This window comes from Oncorhynchus clarkii, chromosome 7, assembly GCF_045791955.1.
Source record: "Oncorhynchus clarkii lewisi isolate Uvic-CL-2024 chromosome 7, UVic_Ocla_1.0, whole genome shotgun sequence".
NCBI lineage: Eukaryota > Metazoa > Chordata > Actinopteri > Salmoniformes > Salmonidae > Oncorhynchus > Oncorhynchus clarkii.
Window position 1 is genome coordinate 20,184,802 of NC_092153.1, and position 25,199 is coordinate 20,210,000.

The window sequence follows — 25,199 nt, forward strand, 5'->3', positions numbered from 1 at the left end:
GATAGGGCTGTGACGGTCATGGAATTTTGGATGACCAATCACTCTAGGATGCCCACGAGCCTCGTCTGAAGGTAGCCTGGTACCAGGTTAAAATGTATGGAAGAAGTTTAGTGCCTAAGAAAAGGGTTCCCCAAAAAAATATGGATACTTCTTATATCCCTGATAAAGGACAGACATTTCAAAACAAACTTCCTTGATTTATTTGACTTTTTCCATTGTATGAATCTGTTATTCAATGCATTTATATGAGCCAATAGCAGTTAGGCCAAATTCAATGTTTCATCCTCCCAAAAAGTATACTTTTTTTTTTAAACCTAAAATTTTAAATCAAATAGCTAAATGATCCTTGGTATGACCATCTTAAAACAATTCAATACGTTAGCTTAGTAGAACCCCAATATGGTTGTTTACACAGGCAGCCAATTGATACTTTTTCCACCAATTGGTCTTCTGACCAATCACATCAGATCTTTTTCAGAGTTGATCCGATTAGTGAAAAAAATATCAGAATTGGACTGCTTGTGTAATTGCAACCTATGTCTTTTGTTACAGTTATGATTAAAGAGATTCTTTTGTACACTTCTTAGCCAGTAGTTCTGAAAGTAGTGCTCACGAGCCAAAAGTGGTCCCCGAAAATTGCATACTATGTCACATGTGTACCACACCTTTGCTCTCTCTCTCGCACTGCTGTGTGTGCAACTTGTTAGCTGCCACTCAAAGGGCGAGGAGCTGAAGCTCATTGGCTAGGGGTTGGCCCACGTGGGGGACAATGGTGCAGCATAGCATCCAGACAAAGTTGCTTTAAAACTACAGATTTTGTGGTAAAAAATAAGAATTAATTATGATCAGATTATGCATGTATGAGGTAAACATTTACACATCCAGTCAAAAATGGGAGGTTTAAAAAAGACTTAGTAACCAAAGTGCCGGTGCATGTCTTTAAATGGACTTAAGACAGGTCCAGCCTGGTTTATGGAAGAGTTTAAACTGGCTGTGTAGCTAAAAAAAAAAATTGATCAATGGGAGCAAGGCTTTAGTGAATACAGCACACTTTGCATGAGCCACAGCAGTTATCATTTGAATGAACATTACCATGGAAATTACTGCATCACAATACCAGTTAGTCATTGTGAGTGTACCCATGAGTTTACCAGTAAAATTGACAGGGTTACACGGAACCCAAACCGATCGTGCATAAATGTATTTTGTCCCCCTACACCAAACGCGATCACGACACGCAGGTTAAAATATCAAAACAAACTGAACCAATGACATTAATTTTGGGACAGGTCGAAAAGCATTAAACATGTATGGCAATTTAGCTTGATAGCTTGTTAGCTAATTTGTCCTATTTAGCTAGCTTGCTGTTGCTAGCTAATTTGTCCTGGGATATAAACATTGAGTTGTTATTTTACCTGAAATGAATAAGGAACTCAATTCCGACAATTAATCCACACATATAACGGCCAACCGAATTGTTTCTAGTCATCTCTCCTTCCAGGCTTTTTCATCTTTGAATTTGTATGGTGATCACATTCATAGTATTACCACCACCACCACCGAAAAAACTGTTCGTCTATCAATCACCCACGTGGGCATAACCAATGAGAAGATGGCACGTCGGTACCTGCTTTTATAAACCAATGAGGAGATGGGAGAGGCAGGACTTTCAGTGTGATCTGCATCAGAAATAGAAAGGAGTTCTATTTTAGCCCTTGGCATTCCAGACACTCGTTGGCACGTGAGCAGTGTGGGTGCAATAATTGAATAACTTGGATATCTACATTTATTTTGCGACGCTCACACACTCGACGTGTCTGGTCTGCATGTTAGATTCCAAGCCCATTCTATTAATTATACACTGCTCAAAAAAATAAAGGGAACACTTAAACAACACAATGTAACTCCAAGTCAATCACACTTCTGTGAAATAAAACTGTCCACTTAGGAAGCAACACTGATTGACAATAAATTTCACATGCTGTTGTGCAAATGGAATAGACAACAGGTGGAAATTATAGGCAATTAGCACCCCCAATAAAGGAGTGGTTCTGCAGGTGGTGACCACAGACCACTTCTCAGTTCCTATGCTTCCTGGCTGATGTTTTGGTCACTTTTGAATGCTGGCAGTGCTTTCACTCTAGTGGTAGCATGAGACGGAGTCTACAACCCACACAAGTGGCTCAGGTAGTACAGCTCATCCAGGATGGCACATCAATGCGAGCTGTGGCAAGAAGGTTTGCTGTGTCTGTCAGTGTAGTGTCCAGAGCATGGAGGCGCTACCAGGAGACAGGCCAGTACATCAGGAGACGTGGAGGAGGCCGTAGGAGGGCAACAACCCAGCAGCAGGACTGCTACCTCCGCCTTTGTGCAAGCAGGAGCACTGCCAGAGCCCTGCAAAATGACCTCCAGCAGGCCACAAATGTGCATGTGTCTGCTCAAACGGTCAGAAACAGATTCCACGAGGGTGGTGTGAGGGCCCGACGTCCGCAGGTGGGGGTTGTGCTTACAGCCCAACACCATGCAGAACGTTTGGCATTTGCCAGAGAACACCAAGATTGGCAAATTCGCCACTGGCGCCCTGTGCACTTCACAGATGAAAGCAGGTTCAAACTGAGCACGTGACAGAGTCTGGAGATGCCGTGGAGAACGTTCTGCTGCCTGCAACATCCTCCAGCATGACCGGTTTGGTGGTGGGTCAGTCATGGTGTGGGGTGGCATTTGGGGGGCTGCACAGCCCTCCATGTGCTCGCCAGAGGTAACCTGACTGCCATTAGGTACCGAGATGAGATCCTCAGACCCCTTGTGAGACCATATGCTGGTGCGGTTGGCCCTGGGTTCCTCCTAATGCAAGACAATGCTAGACCTCATGTGGCTGGAGTGTGTCAGCAGTTCCTGCAAGAGGAAGGCATTGATGCTATGGACTGGCCCGCCCGTTCCCCAGACCTGAATCCAATTGAGCACATCTGGAACATCATGTCTCACTCTATCCACCAACGCCACATTGCACCACAGACTGTCCAGGAGTTGGCGGATGCTTTAGTCCAGGTCTGGGAGGAGATCCCTCAGGAGACCATCCGCCACCTCATCAGGAGCATGCCCAGGCGTTGTAGGGAGGTCATACAGGCACGTGGAGGCCACACACACTACTGAGCCTCATTTTGACTTGTTTTATGGACATTACATCAAAGTTGGATCAGCCAGTAGTGTGGTTTTCCACTTTAATTTTGAGTGACTCCAAATCCAGACTTCCATGGGTTGATTTCCATTGATAATGTGTGATTTTGTTGTAAAGAAAAAAGTATTTAAGAATATTTCATTCATTCAGATCTAGGATGTTATTTTAGTGTTCCCTTTATTTTTTTGAGCAGTATATTTCTATGTGTGCTGCATGGAGGGGGGTGTTGCCTAGGCAACTGTAGACTTGTTTTCCACAACACCTTGCTTGTTTCAGCAAGGAGCAACAAAAAGTTAAGAAACTTACTCAAAACGCACACTTGTCTTCATCCATAACCGCTGGTGACGCAATTATATTTTAACAATGAAAAGGCTTTGTCTGAATTTAATAAAATGACTAAGAGTCCAACGCCTACTGGTCCCAGTAAGAGAAAAAGCCCACCAGCTGACAATCGAGGCAAAGGGGAATGAAATGGAGCAGCAATGTTCCTGCGCTGCAGGGTATGTCTCACCATCATTTAAAAAGCAAGCGCATACTATATTGTGTACAACATCAGCTGTAACGTTAACCAATTTGACTTTAACAAACATACCGTTTTATGGTAGCTCCACTGTTTACTTCTCTTATATGTCCGGGCTAATCCATACCCTGGAACCTTTGGAGTGCCCAAGATGAAGTCCCAAGACCAAGAAAGGTTTACAGGTTGTCATTACCTCTGTCAAAAAGCTGCTGATACCTACGCTCTCAAACCACACCATGAGTACCGCTACCAAATTATGGGACAGATGGAAATCACAAGGATGCCGCGATGTGATTCTTTGTGTCAGGTGTAACAATGACCCCCCCTAGCGTGTCCACTTTGATGCAGAAAAGTGGGAGTACATGAAAAGCAGCCTGGACTGCTTTTTTTTTTTTTTGCATTTCCTGCCGACCCGGTGCAGATAAGATCTGTGGCAATGAATGAGGCACACACCCATTTCAATGACCTGGTTTCCTTTGTTGAGGTATCGTCTTCGGTATCCTCTGGTGTTGGTCTCCTCTGTGGTGTTGGTGGAAGCTGCATCTTGCGGATCAGATCTTAATCTGTAGATACATGTGATGATATAGTTTATTAGGTACACCACCCTGTTCAGGAAAATGGTCCGTCTTCATATCTCAAAATCATTGTCATGTGGTCAGTCAATTGTATCTAAATGAAAATTATACAAACCTAAAAAATAACTTGTCATGTGGTCAGTCCATTGCCACCTATGTACAAATAGACTAGAAAGCCCCCACAAAAAAAATATGCTGCTAAAAATAAATATCCTATAAATCACATTGTCTGTGCATGGCCTGTCTGCAACGAACTTGAAATATTGTTTAAACTACTAACTTGGGTCCAGCCTGAAGTTCCATTCAACATTGTAAAAAATAATCTGGGCCCTAAGTTTCCCATGCAGACCAAGCTGTAGGTTATTTGCACAAGGAACAAGTAGTAATCAGGTAGGCCTATTTTATGATGTTTCCACTGGATCAGAGAATGAAACTTTTTACTTTCACGCTGAGTGGTTATCGAAAGGGAGAGAGCTGGAAAGATTTTTTAGAAATACATTGAGGAATTGTCATTTTCAATAGATGTAAAAACAGACTTTGTACAGATGACAGTGCATGTCAGAGCAAAAACCAAGCCATGAGGTGGAAGAAATTCTCTGTAGAGCTCCGAGACAGGATTGTGTCGAGGAACACATCTGAGGAAGGGTACCAAAAAAATGACTGCAGCATTGAAGGTCCCCAAGAGCACGGTGGCCTTCATCTTTCTTAAAAATGGAAGAAGTTTGGAAGCAACAATACTCTTCCTAGAGCTGGCGGCCCGGCCAAAAACTGAGCAATATGGTGAGAAGGGCCTTGGTCAGGGAGGCGACCTAGAACCCGATGGTCACTCTGACAGAGCTCCAGACTTGGAAATGGGAGAACCTTCCAGAAGGACAACCATCTCTTCTGCACTCCATCAATCAGGCCTTTATGGTATTGTGGCCAGATGGAAGTCACCCCTCAGTAGAAGGCGCATGACAGCCCACTTGGAATTTGACAAACAGGCACCCAAAGGACTTTCAGACCATGAGATACAAGATTTACCCATTTGGCCTGAATACCAAGCATCACGTCTGCAGGAAACCTGGCACCATTCCTACGATGAAGCATGGTGGCAGGAGCATCATGCTGTGGGGATGTTTTTCAGCGGCAGGGACTGGGAGACTAGGCAGGATCGAGGGAAAGATGAACGGAGCAAAGTACAGAGATCTTTGATGAAAACCTGCTCCAGAGCACTCAGGACCTCAAACTGGGGAGAAGGTTTACCTTCCAACAGGAAAACAACCCTAAGCACACAGCCAAGACAACACAGGAGTGGCTTCGGGACAAGTCTCTGAATGTTCTTGAGTGGCCCAACCAGAGCCAGGACTTGAACTCGATCAAACATCTCTGGAGAGACCTGAAAATAGCTGTGCAGCAACGCTCCCCATCCAACCTGACAGAGCTTGAGAGGATCTGCAGAGAAGAATGGAAGAAACTCCCCAAAAACAGATATGCCAAGCTTGTAGCTTCATACCTAAGACTCGAGGCTGTAATCGCTGCCAAAAGGTGCTTCAACAAAGTACTGAGTAAAGGATCTGAATACTTATGTAAATGTGATTTAATAATAATAATAATAATAATTAGCAAAAATGTTAACCTGTTGTTGCTTTGTCATTATAGGGGGGGGGGGGGGGGGGGGTGATTTAATCGATTTTAGAATAAGGCTGTAATCTAATGAAATGTGGAAAAAAATCAGGGGGTCTGAATACTTTCTGAATGCACTGTACATGTTTAATATTACATAAACATAGCATGTCAAATGTGCCATGACCTTCATTTGTTTTTTCCTCTCTGTCAGGTTAAGGAACTTAATTATTCTAACAAACTACTAAAGTTAAAAAGGCATTGGATTGGTGTAAAATTGGGAAAGAGTTCTCTTTCACCAGGGGCTTATCCTTTAAATCCAAGTCACATTCAGATTGTTTTATAATTGAAACCAAACCTATGTCCCAGCCATTTAGTTGCATGGAGTCGTCTCTACTGGCTAAAAGCCTGGGCAGTGTTTTTGAGGACTTTCACCATTTTGATTTCATTAACGTCCCAATTCATTGTCTGTTCCTTCCTGATGATCCAGTTTGAGTCCTGATGCCAGGTCATTAGGAATAATCACCCTATGAATTTTACTCATGAAGAAGAAAATTGACTTTTTAGATGAGATGACCTCAACGGCACTGCCCATTCTCTCACAGATGCCATCGTGACACAGAGATGTTATGTCTATGGTCCAGGCCCATCAACTTATATATTACAGCGCCCAGAAGTGACATCCTAAAACAACAAATGTCTCCTGGCCTCCCACACATAGGCTACTAAATATAAAAACGAAATAAACATTTCTATCAAAACTCAAACAAAATAAAAACTAGCAAATCAAGTCTAAAAACTAACTCCAACTAAACTGAATTTCGAATCAAAATAAAAAATGAATATTAAATCACAAAACTATAACCTTGCAACGATCACTAGCGGCTGTTCAAGCTATAAATGATGCAGAGGCCGGGCTGCTAGTGACCCAGCGTGAGCTTGCTAGATGTAGCCTATCTTCCTGCTAACTGAATTAAACCGTCAACATTGTCAATGTTCCTAAAATGAACGTTGAATAACAGAAAAAAAAGTTACAAACCTGCTCTATAAACCTTTATCTCAGATTTCAGGATGACTTCAAGCAGCCCCTGTAGACGTCCGTTGTCCTCTTTTGATAGATAAACGTTGTCCTGGTAACTGTTACTCTGATATCGTTTTTGCAAATGCTCTAAATGTCTCATCCACAGCGCCTGGTTAAAAATCACTCTCAACAACTCCAATTTAGACATTTTTCAGATAATGGCTAGCTTGTGTTATGTTCTGTCACCCGTGAAGCCAACAGGAGTAATGAAGCACTTCCGGGTCAAGTGTAAATATTTCAAAGTTAGTCATGTCACGTGAAACTGTAAAATTAATAATAAAGGCTTGAATGATTGTATTATCAACATATCTTATACTAGTTATAAAACACATGGACCTCAAAGTAATTCTGATTTTAAAAAAATTAAACAAGGCTCCCACTCTTTTCAATAAATCATTACATAACTTTTCCATAATGTTTTATCATGATTTACAAGGAAGACAGTACTCAATAGGGGGCTAAACACAATAACTACACACCGAAGTAGGTATTATACATGAGTACATAAACAATGTATCAATTCTCTAGGTTTGTTCAGGTAGAGAATGGCTACTGGTGTCTAGTGGGCTGAACTGGAATCTAATGGTCTCTACTGGATTCAATAGGACCAGTTTAAGTGGCCGTTTGAGCTAGACTCGGTTACAGCTTGCATCAACGTGGATTTCATCAGATCAAGATAATTGTATCACTATCGTTGGACCAATTATTTGACAGATGTTGTGCAGTGATTGCCTGGCAGGGTTCACATGGAAAGTTATAAAATGAGACTAATATAATCAAGTTAAAAACTATGAACAATAGTAACTTGTCTGTCTGATACACAGGGCACAGTCATGTCCCGTGCATTCTCTCCCTGTGTCTGCTTAAGCCTTTGTTTTGAAGCAATCATCACTTAGCCTATATAGTGTGTATTCTGAAGACAATTCAATGCACTTTTGGCACTTAAGCATTTGACAGACGCTTGTAAGATTCCTCCCGTGTGAATGTCTCATACACAATGTCAAAAAAAGGCAGTTGTGAAATATTTTCTACTCGTGGCAGTAATGTGGTCTCTTCTTTCCGATGTCCCAGACAATTCAAACAATTAGTGAAATATTTACAACAATCCTGACAGCAATATAGTTTATCGCTCATGTGATTATCCTCATATGAACTCATGTGACTAACGCCAGCTCTGAAAGATCTGCTACTATAGCGACAATGATGTGATTTCCCTCGTGTGAATCCTCATATGCGTTGTCAGATTACCTTTATGACGAAAATATTTGCCACAATGACAGCTATAAGATTTCTCCCCTGTGTGAATCCTAATGTGACTACTCAAATTACTAGGACGAGCAAAACATTTGCCACAGACCAGGCAGCGATGTGGTTTCTCGCCTGTGTGAATCCTCTTATGAAGTGTCAGCTCACCAACTCGAAAAAAACATTTGCCACAATCATGACAGCGATGTGGTTTCTCCCCTGTGTGAGTCTTTATGTGATAGTTCAGATATCCAACTTGAGAAAAACATTTGCCACATTCACCACAGCGATGCGGTTTCTCTCCTGTGTGGGCCTTCCTATGCAATTTGAAGCGGTCAAGCCGAGTGAATACTTTGTCACAATCTTGACAGTGATACAACTTCTCCCGTGTGTGGGTCCTCATATGAGAATCCAGTGTTCCCATCTGAGTAAAACATTCACCACAGTCACTACAGCAAAATGATTTATCTTCTGTGCGACTTCTTTGCACTGGAGATTTCAGATCCATGGATTTTCCACCATTCGAGCTTTGTCCTTTTTCTGTCCATGTCTTCTTCAATTTGCACTGGGGATGAGAGTCACTGGTTGGCTGTGAGGAATAGTCTTCCTTCGGTTCTGTTTTGATCTCTTCAGTAGAGGCCATTGTGTCTTCGTATTCTTCACTTTGGGTTTGTGAGGACTGAGTTGGGTACTGATCATAGTCACTTTTCACCCAGGCAGGAGTGAATACAGAGTCTTCCTCCTCCTGAATGATGCTGAATTCCTCGTCTTCCTCTTTAATCTGTATGGGGTTCCAATTATATTGCCCCAGACTGGGGCTCCAATCCTGCTTATAATGCTGCTGCTCAGGGGGAAACTCCACTTCAGAGACAATGAATTGCTGGAAATCTGAAGGGAAGGAGAAAAGAGTAGTTAGAATTTATAAGCTGATGAGCTAGGTACTGATGATCTGACATAAGATAAATGGGGTCTAAGATATCCTATGCTATGTTCAGGATTTCGCACTCATCTGTGCTGTTGTTGATTGACTTATGTACACAAACTGTTTGGGCCAATCATTTTCACCAACAGCCGCAATCTGGCTCTAATTATTATAATGGAGGGGGCATAGCTCATTACTGGTCTAAACAACAATAATGATCCATAAAAAAAAACACAAGGGTAGTACAGCGAGCGACTGTCTTCAGTAATCTCTGTTAACACAGACCTCAAGTTTTGCGTAATTGGTCAGCTGCTCAATTCAGTTCTGGGTCCATACGTGTTAAGAGAAGAGACACTAGAACATGAACGAGGAGCTCCACCATCTCTCTTTGCAAGTTATGGGCCAAAAGTCCCCTCCCGAAATTCTAAAGATGCTATCCAACTGTGAAATCGTGATTTGTCAACAACAAAAAAACAGGAAAAATCCAAGCACCGGAACTATTCCTGCTCATTTATGTTTACATAGTCTGTCCACGAGAGAACGCCTACAGAGGATGTACTTAATAAACATGGATTTTATATTGTTTATTATATTCACATTTAAAATGATTAATATTGACTGCAAATTACTTAATTTCGCTCGCTATATGAAACCTGCACTATTGATTGTAGAGTTAGAATCCTAGAGTGGACAAAGCCCAAACCCCCGATCAAACCTGATATTTGACTGGAAATGTCTGTGGAGGGAGGTTTGCCTGACGTCTCAAACCTGAATTTAATTCCACTGATTTATTGACAGCTCCACACATTCTGAAACAGACTAGAGGTCGACCGATTATGATTTTTCAACGCCGATACCGATAAATCGGCCGATTTTATTTATTTATTTTTTACTTATTTGTAATAATGACAATACTGAATGAACACTTATTTTAACTTACTATAATACATCAATAAAATCAATATAGCCTCCAATAATGAAACGTTCAATTTGGTTTAAATAATGCAAAAACAAAGAGTTGGAGAAGAAAGTAAAAGTGCAATATGTGCCATGTAAGAAAGCTAACGTTTAAGTTCCTTGCGCAGAACATGAGAACATATGAAAGCTGGTGGTTCCTTTTAACATGAGTCTTCAATATTCTCAGGTAAGAAGTTTTAGGTTGTAGTTATTATAGGAATTATAGGACTATTTCGCTCTATTTCATAAACCTTTGACTATTGGATGTTCTTATAGGCACTTTAGTATTGCCAGTGTAACAGTATAGCTTCCGTACCGCTCCTCGCTCCTACCTGGGCTCGAACCAGGAACACAAAGACAACAGCCACCCTCGAATCAGCATTACCCATGCAGAACAAGGGGAACAACTACTCCAAGTCTCAGAGCGAGTGACGTTTGAAACGCTATTAGCGCACACCCCGCTAACTAGCTAGCCATTTAACATCAGTTACACGAGCCTAATCTCGGGAGTTGATAGGCTTGAAGTCATAAACAGTGCAATGCTTGACGCACAACGAAGAGCTGCTGGCAAAACACACAAAAGTGCTGTTTGAATGAATGCTTACGAGCCTGCTGCTGCCTACCACCGCTCAGTCAGACTGCTCTATCAAATCATAGACTTAGTTATAACATAATAACACACAGAAATAGGAGCCTTAGGTCATTAATATGGTCGAATCCGGAAAACTATCATCTCGAAAACAAGACTGACTCTGCGTGCAATGAACGCAAGAGAAGTGACACAATTTCACCTGGTTAATATTGCCTGCTAACCTGGATTTCTTTTAGCTAAATACGCAGGTTTAAAAATATATACTTCTGTGTATTGATTTTAAGAAATGCATTGATGTTCATGGTTAGGTACAAATTGGAGCAACGATACGCACCACATCGATTATATGCAATGCAGGACATGCTAGATAAATTAGTAATATCATCAACCATGTGTAGTTAACTAGTGATTATGATTGATTGATTTTTTTTATAAGATAAGTTTAATGCTAGCTAGCAACTTACCTTGGCTTACTGCATTCGAGCAACATGCAGTCTCCTCGTGGAGTGCAATGAGAGGCAGGTGGTTAGAGCGTTGGACTAGTTAACTATAAGGTTGCAAGATTGAATCCCCCGAACTGACAAGGTAAAAATCTGTTGTTCTGCCCCTGAACGAAGCAGTTAACCCACCGTTCCTAGGCTGTCATTGAAAATAAGAATGTGTTCTTAACTTCTCTAGGATAGGGGGCAGCATTCAGAATTTTGGATGAAAAGCATGCTCAAATTCAACTGCCTGCTACTCATCCCCAGAAGATAAGATATGCATATTATTAGTAGATTTGGATAGAAAACACTGAATTTTCTAAAACTGTTTGAATCATGTCTGTGAGTATAACATAACTTATTTAGCAGGCGAAACCCTGAGGACAAACCATTCAGAATTGGTTTTTTTTTGGTCACTCTTCCATTTTCATTGGGAATCCAGATTTCTAAGGGACCTTCTTGCAGTTCCTACCTCTTCCACTGGATGTCAACAGTCTTTAGAAATTGGTTGAGGTTTTTCCTTTGTGTAATGAAGTAGTACAGATTTTTTTAATGTTTGTTGTCAAATAAATAAATTAGTATTTTGTTGAAATTATGTAAAGACATTCCAACATTGTTCGGCACATTTATTGTGTCCATTTGCATCGTTTTCAATACAGGACTTTTAATTTGGAGGCGAACATTTGATTCCACTACTGTTAATGTTGCTCATTTCACAGTTCTTGTGTGGCTGACCAGTGGGAGCTTGCTAGCCATAAGAATCCGACTAGATGTTCACGACTTCTCGCTCTAGTCAGAACAGTGCTATGCCACGATCAGGACAGCCGGCGCGAGATATGGCTCAGAAAACAAACTCCTAACTATCCTAGCCACGGGTTGGAACCAAAATAATTTTCCAATCGTTTTGTTTTGAACAGAACCACCATTTTTTTTCGATCCGTTCCACTGTTCCTCCCAGCAAAAGTTCTGAACCGGTTCAAACCAAAAAAGTATCGTTCATATTGTTATTTTTTTAACCTGTAAAATACTATTTTCCTCTCACATTTAGCTCATTAAATTACTTCCAACAGTAAGGATAGAGCAGCTTTCTATGGATCAGGCAAGCTAGTTTGAGCGAGATGCGACTAACATTTTGCTGGTAGGGAGAGAGGGTGGAGAAGGTTTGGGTTGAAGCGCTGGACATCTTGCTGGACATGCATTATCTGAATTAGGCCCACAGAAATGCACCTAGGTGGAGCGGCTTCTATGGAGGAACTTTGAACTTAGCTAATACTAAATCAACCCATTGATTTTGACCTGCTATAGCATTAGCTAGCCTACTGACAACATCTTTTAAAAACGAGCGGTATTTCAATCTTCTTGATTTGTCAGTTGGGATAATTAGCAATACAGTGCTGTGTGTGAGTGAGAGGCCTGCCAGATCTTACAACGCCTAGATAGGTATTTTACAGTATCAGCTAACCACATCATATGTTATAGCAATCTGTCAGTCGATGACACGTTGTTGACGTGACACACAGCCATTGGATGATGCATGCAAGGACCATTTCTTGACTGGTGAGGGGATTTAACTAATCTGGCCCGGGTAAGCGTGTTTTGCAATGGGTGAAGTCGGCTCAAAACACATGGAGTAATGAGTAGGATTCTGTGTTTTCAAATGCAAAAGTGATTGCTTTTGATAAATGCTTTTATCTGCCTTCCCAATGAAAATTATTTTAAAAATTCAAACATATCTTATGGAAAAGAGATGTACACTACCGTTCAAAAGTTTGGGGGTCACTTAGAAATGTCCTTGTTTTTGAAAGAAAATCACATTTTTGTATTAAATAACAGCAAATTGTATACGTTGTTAATGTTTTACGTTACTATGTTGTAAATTACTATTGTAGCTGGAAACAGCTGATTTTTTTAATGGAATATCTAGGCGTACAGAGGCCCATTAACAGCAACCATCACTCCTGTGTTCCAATGGCACATTGTGTTAGCTAATCCAAGTTTATAATTTTAAAAGGCTAATTGATCATTAGAAAACCCTTTAGCAATTATGTTAGCACAGCTGAAAACTGTTGTCCTGATTAAAGCAATAAAACTGGCCTTCTTCCCACTCTTCCATGCAAGAAATGAAGGCTATTCCATGCATGAAATTGCCAAGAAACTGAAGATCTCATACAACACTGTGTACTACTCCCTTCACAGAACAGCGAAAAACTGTCTCTAACCAGAATAGAAAGAGTGGGTGCACAACTGAGCAAGAGGACAAGTACATTAGAGTGTCTAGTTTGAGAAACAGACACCTCACAAGTCCTCAACTGGCAACTTCATTAGATAGTACCTGCAAAACACCAGTCTCAACGTCAACAGAGAAGAGATGACATAAGACTCCAAACAGCTAATCAAATGGCTACCCAGACCCCACCTGCAACTCTGTTATTATCTATGCATAGCTCCTTTAATGACTCTACCTACATGTACATAATTACCTCGACACCGGTACCCCCCTCTACATAGCCCGGCTATTATTATTTACTGCTGCTTTTTAATAATTTGTTATTATTATCTTTTTTTTGTATTTTCCTAAAACTGCATTGTTGGTTAAGTAAGCCTTTCACTGTAGTAGTAGTACTAGTATTAGTATTAGTAGTATTTGGAGCATGTCACAAATAACATTTGATTAGATTTAACTGGTGGGAAAGGTATTAGGTAAAGTTAAAGCTGTGAGGATCAGGAGAAGTGGGCTAGTTTTGATTTCTTGTACTTCTGCGGAGCAGAAAGAGCGTGTGTTTTGGCTCATCCGATTTGAGCAGGGCGCCCATCAATGTGAAAACTCAGATTAAGGGGGTAATATTGGGCGTGTCATGGGGAGTTGACGTTAAAGAATAGAAGAATATCCCTGGAGTGGATGACGCAGGTCGGGCAAATTGAGTGGTTAATGGAGAGAAAGTCCTTTTGTTTTTTTAAGCGGAGTCCCTCTCTACCTAGGTGAAGTTGGGATATGTGAATTATCATGTCAGATAATTTGTGATTTCTTACTCCAAATGGGCAGCGGTTCGTGTGCATATGTGCATATGATAACTGTGAGAGTAGTTTCTAAATGTTCTGTCTCTGTCCCTCTCTCTCACCCTCCCCATGTCCTTTGTAACAAGCCGCCATTTGCGTCAGACTGCTAGGGACCTGTTTTAATGTATTAAGTGTGTATGTTTATCCTGTGTTACCATTTAGTTAGTAAATAAATAAACCAATTTGTGTCGTACTGAATCATAAGTACGGCTGTTTTTTTTGCAGATGTAGGTTACGACTGTTCAGAATTATGATATGAGGTTATGATTAATACGTTGACTGTTTTATGGATGTGATAGGTAAAGACCTTTAGAGTTTAATTCAGGAGATGGCAAGTCTTTAAACAACCGCTCTCGTGGTGCCCCAAATCCTAATGAGTTAATTGTTACATGATGAATTTAAATCGGGTAACAATTAAACATAGTTGATTAGATAAATAGAAGTCATCAGATTAATAAAAGTAAAGTCATGACAGCCTATTAAATCATTGTGAATGACCTTTATCCTAGAGTACACCCATGTCGGCATATGAAAAAAAAATATATATATTTTAAATTTGGGCCAGTTCATCTTCAGTTTGGGCCGATTCTGGGATGGTGAAGAAAAAAGTTAATCTTGAAGTCGCAACCTAGCTAGCATTGGCCAGAAAGTCAGAGGAGAGAGAGAGAGAGAGCTGTGCACAACGGAGCAGACTGGAGGACAGAGAGGTTCCTATTAACTCCATTACTGGCTGTTCAGAGGGATGGAAGTCTGCAGCCACACATGCATTTTTTATTTTTTTCATAAAACAAGACAAAAAGCAAACTGTTGGCGCGTTTGGATTTATATACTCCAGTTGAAAATATGATTATTTTAGAGCAACACCATTTTACAAGAATGTTCAGAAAAAACAACATACGTTTTAACCATTCACTATCATGAACCAATAAAGGGAGAAATGGAGAGAACAAGGTAAAGCAGTTGGATCAACACGGAACCCAAAACGGTTGCGCGGGTGCGCCATCGTGCATACATTTATTTTGCCCCCCCCCACACCGAACGCGATTACGACACGCAGGTTAAAATATCAAAACAAACTCTGAACCAATGACATTAATTTGGGGACAGGTCGGAAATCATTAAACATGTATGGCAATTTAGCTAGTTAGCTGGTACTTGCTAGATAACGTTAATTTGTCCTATTTAGCTAGCTTGCTGTTGCTAGCTAATTTGTCCTGGGATATAAACATTGAGTTGTCATTTTACCTGAAATGCACAAGGACCTCTACTCCGACAAAAAACGACCAACCGAATCGTTTCTAGTCATCTCTCTTCCTTCCAGGCTTTTTCATCGTTTAATTTATATGGTGATCGCATCTAAACTTTCATGGTATTACTTACCACAACTACTGGCAAAACAGTTCGTCTTTCAGTCACCCACGTGGGTATAACCAATGAGGAGATGGCATGTGGGTACCTGCTACTATAAACCAATGAGGAGATGGGAGAGGCAGGACTTTCAGCGCAATCTGCTTCAGAAATAGGAATGAGTTCTAATTTAGCCCTTGGTGTCGCAGACGCGCGCGAGCAGTGTGGATGCAATAATTGAATAACATTGATTTCTAAATTTGTCCGGTCTGGTCAGCATGTTAGATTGTCATTATGGAGCCACCTATTGGATTAAGGTGGTAACTCCTCTCTTGCTGCTGGAGCTAGTTTTCAGGCCTTTTTGGCTGATTTTAAGTAGTAATTTAAGTGACAATGCCTGAGAAGCCGGTGTTTGGAGAATATATTAGCACGGGGTGTTGCAAACCGTGCCAATATATCCTCCAAACACCAGCTTCGAGGGCATTATCACTTTTATACAACGGGTTATTGACATATTTTCATTAAAATGTTATTTTGATAAATGTATTCATACCATTTCATCTTTCCACAAGATATAGTCCCGACGACACAAATCTAGGGTTTCTACCCAAGCCGGGGGCGGTTGTTCGTTCTATTGGTTCGGTTGCTAGAGACACGACCAAGTCAATCAGTCTTTTTGTTCTGGATCTATGGACGTGACACAGTTGTTTGTTCTAAATGTTTCATTGTGTATGTTCTTATCCCTTACTTTCTAGCTAGCCAACTAAGGCTAATTTACAGTCACGTCAAAAAGTGCAGCCAGATTAACAGCAATGTAGCCGCATTTGTTTAAGCTGTTTTCTAGTGACATTTATTTGGATACATCCATAACGAGCTAATGAGGCGCAATTTGCCTGGCATAGAAAATGTGCTCACTTGTCAGGACACTTGAGAGAAGCTAGCCAACAACACAGAAAACACAATCACTTCAAACTGAAGCTGAAAAGACTGCAAACTAGTTGCACTTCGTTTCGTTTTATATTTTTTCATTTTATATATATATCCATAAAAATGATGCCAGTTGGTTCACGATTTCGATTGGCTGAGAAACACGGCCTGCCTGTCTGTCTCGTCCCGACACGTTCATTACTATGGGACAGCAGGAGATCGAATTTAAATATTGAAACTATTTTGCAAATGTCTGAGACAGACAGCATGGTATATACAAATCTCCGCTGTTGAAAACAAAATGTTAGTCTAAAAGAAATGTGAGATAATGTCTAGATGCTTTTTATAGTGGAGATCCAAGTTTATAAATTGCCTGGATGGGCTGATGAGACAGTGGATCGCAGTCAGATGGAACAGAGTAAATCGGCTAAATCTATGACGTTAAAATGCTTGTGGCAACTTGTGGATTATAAACTGGGTGATTTGAGCCCTGAATGCTGATTGGCTGACAGCCGTGATACCTGTGGTATAGGTCTGCTGTATGACAAAATATGTATTGTTACTGCTCTAATTGCCTTGGTAACCAGTTTATAATAGCAATAAGGCACCTCAGGGGTTTGTGGTATATGGCCAATATACCATGGCTATGGGCTGTATCCAGGCACTCCGGGTTGAGTCGTTCAAGAACAGTCCTTACACGTGGTATATTAGCCATATACCACACCCCTCAGGCCTTATTGCTTAAATAAACAACGCCTGGAATGCGGTTTTAACCAATCAGCATTCAGGATTAGGCCCACCCGTTTAACAACCTGGCAACCCTAAAGACAGTTACAAATCGATAGCCCACCTTCATCATCAGCCGCGGGGGAATTGCCGGAAGGACTGTTGGTTCTCGATGAACCACTGGTAACAAGCGTCTGTCCTTTGCCACTCACCGACATGTACCTCGACTCGGTCAGGCTGAGTTGCTTCTCTAGCATTTTGATTTGCTCTTTGCTTTGAGTGACTTCTACACTTAACGCGCCACAGCAATCCTCTACTAATTTGCAAATCTCTGTCACGGCAGCGGAGGTTAGAATGTCCATGACGGAGCTTATCCGTTGATGCAAAACACTCGACTCAGACATTTTAAGCCCTTGTTTTGTTTTTTTTACCGGTCACAATTACTTAATCTATTTGGATTCTAAACGTTTTTTTTGCAGCAGCAGCTAATTCACGAAATAGTCATATTTTTAAAGAACATATGGCTTCTTGTTATCAATGTTTCGCCATCTTTGATAACTGTGTTCTTTCTTGGGAGCACATCCGGTCAGATTTTAGATAAACAAATAGTTAGAAAGCGCCACCTACCGCGTGGAGACTAGAAGGCGCATTTCTCAGAGTCAAATCTTTGACCACTAATTGAATTTGGTGTATTCTCTGACAGTAGGAATTATTCCTATTGGTTTGCAGAATCATTGTTTAATAATTGAGTAAAATGTTTTTTATTATGGTTACTGGTTATCAACTTGAATAAAGGATCTAGCACTGAAGTAATCTTAACCTCAGACAAACTATGAAGTTGTATTAGTCTCAAGAGCTTAAGAAAAACGTTATTAATATTGTTCATTTCTAGTACATATGCTTATTGTTTTTACCATAGATATAGAATATGGTCAGTCTTTTTTTTGTACACCATCTCTTACTGGAAATGGAAACTCTCTTATCCAAATAAGGCTGTAAAAACATTCCATGCAAAATTTCTCATCGAAACACACCCCCATATCCAGTCTACACCCTTTGCTGTATTTAACAGAGCCTTAGCCGAGCCTAAGACAGGTCTCAGTAAACAGGTCAATTGAGGCTCAATAAATAAATGGAGGATTCTACAGACTTTCTGTTCTCATCTTAAATCTTTTCTCATTCCATTTTATGCTGTCAACCAAAAGCAACATATCCAATGTTTTTTATATACACACACACTTAAAAAAACATGTTTTACTTGAAAACAACAATACCAGTTTAAGTACATAGAAATACATTTTTAGAGAAATTACAACACATTTAACCTGTTGGCGAACACTTAAAGCAACTGTTTGCAGTAAAATAATACCAATGTTCAAAGCAGTGAGAAATCTTCATGCACTGAATTGTGTGTGGCTAACAAGATAGTCAACGTTGTGAAGCATTTTATGGTCTAACATGCGCAAATGAATGGGTATTGTGTGCCATATGTGAGGTTCCTCCAGCCCTGGCCCATTACAAAAAGGAAAAACGAAAATGTGCCATTTTAGTAGTTTTATCTGCCATATTTTAATCCGTCATACAGTTCTGAGACCAGGCTACCTGCCATTCATTTTAATGGGTAACACAAGTAAAGGTTAAATAAATAAAGTAGTTGCTGGTTGCAGTGCTCTGCCTATACCAGCTGTTATAGTAAAAAAAAAAATAATAATAATTTAGCAGATGACTTACAGGAGAAATTAGTGCCTTGTTCAAATGCACAATGGCAGTTTTTTCCCCCACTTAGTCAGCTCGGGATTTCGAGCCAGCGACCTTTCAGTTGCCGTTACTGGCCAAACGCTCTTAACAGTCCGTTCTTAACCACTATGCTACATACAGCTGCACTGCTGTCCCTTTCCACTAACAGATCTGATATCATGCCTAGCTGCATGAGTAACGTATCAGAACCATTTTTTGCTTAGGCCCAAGTGTTTTTCCGGACCATGTGACCCGAGTGAAAAATTCTGGGACCAAAAAGGTTCTGCCCACGTCATGTTGTCGGGGGACCCTTTCTCTCTGCTGGAGGTTGAATCCAGCGATCCAGGCGGTGGCTCTGTTGGCTGTTCTTGTTATCTGTTGCAGGTAACAATCCTTAGAAGAGGAGCTGGCGGAGGCCAGGCTGGCGCCCAGTTCGTTGCAGTGTTACTGAAAGGAGAAGGGGGAGATGAGACACACACACACGTAAAAAAGGTTGAGCACCCTCATAGTAACTATCAGTGAATACCTAAAAAAAATATATATATATATATATATATATATATATATATATATATATATATATATATTTTTTAAGTCTACAATGTACTATCATATTAATAAATTCACATCAAACTCAGACACTAATTAAATTGGGAAGCTTAAATTGTCCCCTCCATGTTGAATGAAGTTTCTGATGAACTCCAACAATGGAATTGAGCAGAGACCAGGCTTTGTGGAATTCCGCTCCGACTACATTGATTAGCCTAAGGCCAAAACATTAAAAAAATAAAATAAAATATGAAAACCTTGCCTTGTACCTATATTTGTCCTCTGTAGTTCTTTGTTTCCTGGAATCCATACTTTTTCAATAAACGTTAATCAAATACAACCACCAACTGTTTGCTCAATGCTGGTGCTCGAAGATGGCAACTCAGCACAAATGCATGTGCCAATTGAATCTCAAGGAAATACCCAGCTAACAACAAACGTTCCCACAACTTTAGACTACAATTCCTTAAGATTCTCATTAGATCATTACCTAACGTTTTCATAGGAATGATCCAGTGATGTGCAAGGACTGTTTCTCAGAGACCATTCAAACCGACCTTACCCAGAACGTGGTTACCATGTTCTCAGAATATTCAATAGTAATGTTCTAGATACGTTTCCTGGGAACGTTGTAAGAACATTCATGTATCCAGTTTTGAGGTTTAGGAGAATATTCCATCAACATCGCACAGAACATGGTTGCCATCTTCTCAGAATATAAGATATTAATGTTCTAGACATGTTTCCATGGGAACTTTGTGAAAACATTCCTGTGTCTGATGACGTTTAAAACATAGGATGTTCTGTCATGGTCGCCTGAAGGTTTTTGTTTAGTTTCCAGCATGTTCCTGAGACAAAAGAAATGTTGTCCCTTACAAAAAAAACATTTTTTTTTACACACCACCCCTTGTTACTGTAGCCGAGCCCATCAAGGCCCTAATTGGTGTACCACTGATCTACTTACAGCTCTTTGTCTGTTGGCAAGGTTAGGGACACCCACACACACAGTGCTTTTAACATACAATGTTTTAAACTTACAAATTTGACACACATGATTACATTGTGGATGTTCATTTATACAGTAAATATGATTCATTATGTCCTGACCTATAATTTGAACTCACAACCTCTTGGTTCACAGCATTCCGATCTTCCTGCTATACATTTTTTTAATGTTTTGACCTTGGGAGAATCAATGTAGTCACAGCTGAATTCCACAAAGCCTGTTCTCAGTTCAACCCTGTTGATGGAGTTCATCAGAAACCTCCTTCACCATTGAGTTGAGTTTTCACAAACATGAAAACACTTGGACTGGTAGCTGAACCATCCGTCAGGGCAGAACCTGCGTGGTGCTGTAAAGACAAAGATCAAATGTGTTGACATCTTAATACCAAGGCGTTGATATAGGCAGGAGTATGACCTTGCTGAAGTACAACGTTTGATCTGATAATGTAAAATATGAACGTTTATTTAGTCTTTGGTGTTTTTTCCCCCTACCTGTTGACAGATCCAACATACACGTGTCTTTCATTGTGTGGCCATGTATTGCAGCATGTACCACAAATCAGAAATAGTAGAACCAGTATCGGTGATAGTTGTGACTTTACATCATTCACCGTGAAGCGTCAATATACCTATAGCTTTAGGTTCTGCCGCCACCTCTTCAACAGCCTCTACTTCCTCCTCTGGAAAAGCACAAATAATCCACCAAATCAGAGACGCATATCATTATTTTGCCACCAGCAAATCACTATGACAGGGAGTTATAGACACCAGATTTGTTTTCGTACCTTTAGTATTTTATAGATGATATGTAGTTGAATGCATTTGTTTTATACCAATGTGAAGTCTCACAAAATGGAATCCCTAAATGATCATTTATCAGGAAAAGGGTACATAATAGACAGTGATGCTCCTGTTTGATGAAAGCCCATAGAGAAGAACTGACCTGGGATTTCACTCAGCTTCTCTCTGGTGCAGGAGACTCAACCCTTTTGTATTTTAGGAACTCTAGTCAGTAGACTGGACCCTGGTTTTACAGTAATATACAGTAAGTATATTAAGATTCACATTCTGTTGTGTTACAAAGTGGGATTTAAATGGATTTAATAGTGATTTATTTGGTCATTGATCTACACAACATAGTCCATAATGTCAAAGTGAAAAGAAAATTCTACAAATGTTTCCAAATTAATAAAAATTAAATGACTAAAATATGGTAATTGCATAAGTATTCACCTTTGTTTAGGCAATTAGCTCAGGTGTACAATTTGGTCACATATTAAGTGACATGGACTCATTCTGTGTGAAATAATAGGTATTGATATGATTTTTGAATGGCTACCCCCTCCTCTGTCACCCATACATATAACATCTGTAAGATACCTCAGTCAAGTATCGAATTTCGAGAACAGATTCAACTACAAAGACCAGGGAGCTCATAAAGCCTAAAAGGGCAATGATTGGTAGATGGGTAACATTAACAAATTAGACATTGAATATCTCATTAAGCATGGTCAAGTTAATAATGATGCTGTGGATGATATATTAAACCATCCAAACAAAACAAAGATGCAGTCGTCCTTCTGAACTGAGCTGCAGGACAGGAAGGAAACTGCTCAGGGATGTCACCATGAGGCCATTGGTCGTTTTAAAACAGCTACAGAGGTCAATGGCTGTGATGGGAGAAACTGAGGATGGATCAACAACATTATAGTTATTCCACAATAATGACCTAAATGACAGTGAAAAGAAGAATACAAAATATATGTTAAAAAACGTGCATCCTCTATGCAACAAGGCACTAAAGTTATACTGCAAGAAAACACGACAAAGGAATCAACTTTTTGGCCTAAATGCAAAGCCTTATGTTTGGGGAAAATCCATCAAAACACGTCACTGAGTAACTGTCTCCTTATTTTCAAGCATGTTGGTGGCTGCATCATGGTATGGGTGTGTTTCCCAGTCCTGGAAGAGGGGCCTGAGTGAAAAGGTTTGGGAACTCCTGACTTACAACACAAGGCAAAATCTACACTGCCCACTGGACAAAAACTGGTTGAATCAATGTGATGATGTTGAATTAACACATAAAACTGATTATATTTGCACTTGTTTTTTTACATAACCTTTAACCTAAATCCAATAACATGGTGACATTATTTGTTGATTTCACGTTAGTTGACAACTCAACAAAAATGTAAATCAAACTAGACATTGAACTGACGTCTATTATTTGAGTAATTTGCTATTAAATTATATTTACTTTTACTTAAGTATGACAATTGGGTGGGTACCTTTTCCACCACTGGTAGTAGATGGGAAGAAGTCGGAAAGTCAATTAGTGCTACTGATGTTTGAAGTAGAGTATCTGCCTACTCATAAGATATGCAGTGAGAGCGTTTGTGAATAAACGTTTGCAGTGTCTTAATTGCAAAAGTGATGGTAATGTATCAAGTGTGAGCCGACAGAAGCTATATGTAGTGAAAAAGGTGATATATGGGGTTGCAATCGTGGTAGAAATCGCGTTGCCGAATTCCCGTAACAATGTTCGTGCAGCTCCGCATTAACATGATTGGGGTGGCGGGAGGTCGAGTATGAACACAAACTCACTTCCTTCACAACAGCTCTGTACTGCTCCACGAAGCGCAATAAGCATGAAGGCCCTGACTTCTACAGTCATTTTTGCCAATATTCCCTCTTGGATTATCTTTGACTATTTTCTAAAGGAGGACGGATGAGTTGATAAAATCTAATTGAGAAATGACCCAGGTTTGGCGAAAGTTGTGTGTGTGATTTGTTTGCAAGACAGTTCAATGAAAACGCAGTGTAGCAGGCAATTGTCGCGTCTACTTTCAATGCAAACTTGCTAAATGTCGACACAAAAAAATCCTAATGGAAATAGCTAGTGTTGAATGTGGCGACCATACGGGGTTCTTTTCTATATGAACATTTTATCTCCGGTGTGATTCGCAGCAGTCTCTGTAGCTGTTTTCTCAACTGCCCCGAAAATCTCGACAGCAGTAGCCATTAAACGCCCATTTAAAAAACACACGCAGCAACTGTAGTGGAGACATTTTCAGTCGACTGAGAGTTGGGTAATCAGCGACTATGGCTACTTCGAGGAATTAATGGTCGTCACAAACAAAACAAACCCGCTATTTCAGGTTATTTCAGAGATGGAAGAGGAAGCGAGCGATTCCACTCCCTCCTTTTTTTCTGGTCCATATACTGTCTGTGATCTAGCAGACCAGACACAGCTGCCACAGCAGTGGTGCCTATGGGAGAGTCACCCCTTAAAAGGCGTAAGCAGATAGGAACTGTGAATTAAAAAATAAATGTAGTAAACCCACTGAGTAAGACTTCTTTTCGGATATAATGGTGTTCGCGCTAACTTAATGTGCCTTTAACTGTAGTGAACTGGAAAAACATGTTTTAATCCATTGCTCAAAGGACAAATAAAAAGCATACAAAATACAAATAGATAAATAAAAACATCCCATCCCTTCAGTCATTGTCCAATCCAAATCACACCCCTACACGGGATCAGGGGCCTGGGAAGGTAAATCATGTTCAGTCAGTATTCCCAGCAATGTTTCAGCTGTAATTCCTGAATATCCAAAAACCTTGCAGATACAATTATGTCCGACTTCTTGCTCGTTTGGGCAGTACAATTAAATCACTTGCGCAACAAATCAATGTATCTGTATCCTTCAACTGATGAACGAGATTCTGAATCTCAACTGGCTGATAGGCATCCACCGCCCTAGCTTCCTCAACTCCACTTTCCTGCACCTCTGTGTGGGAATCTTGCCGTGCTACTTCAAACTCCTTCACCTTAGCAGGGCGCTCCGGGAATTCTGCAACGTGATTTCCACCACGATTGCAACCCCGTACATCACCTTCTTCACGAGGCGCACGGAGACGTGGTACAGAGCTCAATTTGGCCTCTACGTTTGCTTCACACCATCCAAACGGCCCCTCCGACCACATTTTCAGATCAAGCATAAACTGTCTCATAGGGTCTCCGGTAACCCGCAATAGCCAGCATGGATATAATGAACTAATATTTGCCATGTTGTAATCATTTGCATATTGCAACGTATCACCACGGTCCATACATGCGGTGGTGAAACTGCCATCCAGCTAACCCGAAAAGCAAGGCAGAACAATTCAGGCATTCTTGAAAGTCAGGATATGCCTTGTCAGGCAAAGAAACATATACATTTTATAGTTAAAAAAAAAAAAATTAGCAAGCAATAGGCATTTAGAATTAAATGTGCAGTTGAGCTTTATTTTTACGTGATGACATCACGTGCTCTGCATACCTTCTGCAATCATAGTTTATTTGAAAAATGCAGTTTTCATCATTTGTCGCAATAAAGAATGTTTGACAAAAGAAAAATCCGCCTGACAATTGCATGCTAAGGAGCGTTTCCATTGAACTGTCTTGTGTCGATTAAAAACAGCTGGAGTAATGAAGTCACACACAAAAAGTTCTCAAAAAGCTAGAATGTCGAAATAAAAATATGGTTAAAGTGTTTCCATTATCCATTTAGGCAAATTGCGCATTAATAGCTTACATTTGCTACAGCCTGTATATCCTCCCACCTACACAATGTATACAAACGTATGTGGACACCCCTTCAAATTGCTGACAGGTGTACTGTCAACTGTAAGTGCTGTTATTGTGAAGTGGAAAC

General features: G+C 40.3%; 1 protein-coding gene across 1 annotated transcript; it reads right to left on the reverse strand.

Moving 5' to 3' along the window:
* Nucleotides 1-7,801: 7,801 nt before the first annotated feature.
* Nucleotides 7,802-17,762, reverse strand: LOC139413016 (zinc finger protein 79-like). The gene is made up of 2 exons (XM_071159986.1): nt 17,339-17,762; nt 7,802-9,092 (listed from the first exon to the last, which is right to left on the reverse strand). Exons 1-2 carry the CDS (start codon nt 17,616-17,618, stop codon nt 8,149-8,151), a joined length of 1,224 nt encoding a protein of 407 aa, XP_071016087.1. The 5' UTR covers nt 17,619-17,762; the 3' UTR covers nt 7,802-8,148.
* Between the last annotated feature and the right edge of the window lie 7,437 nt (nt 17,763-25,199).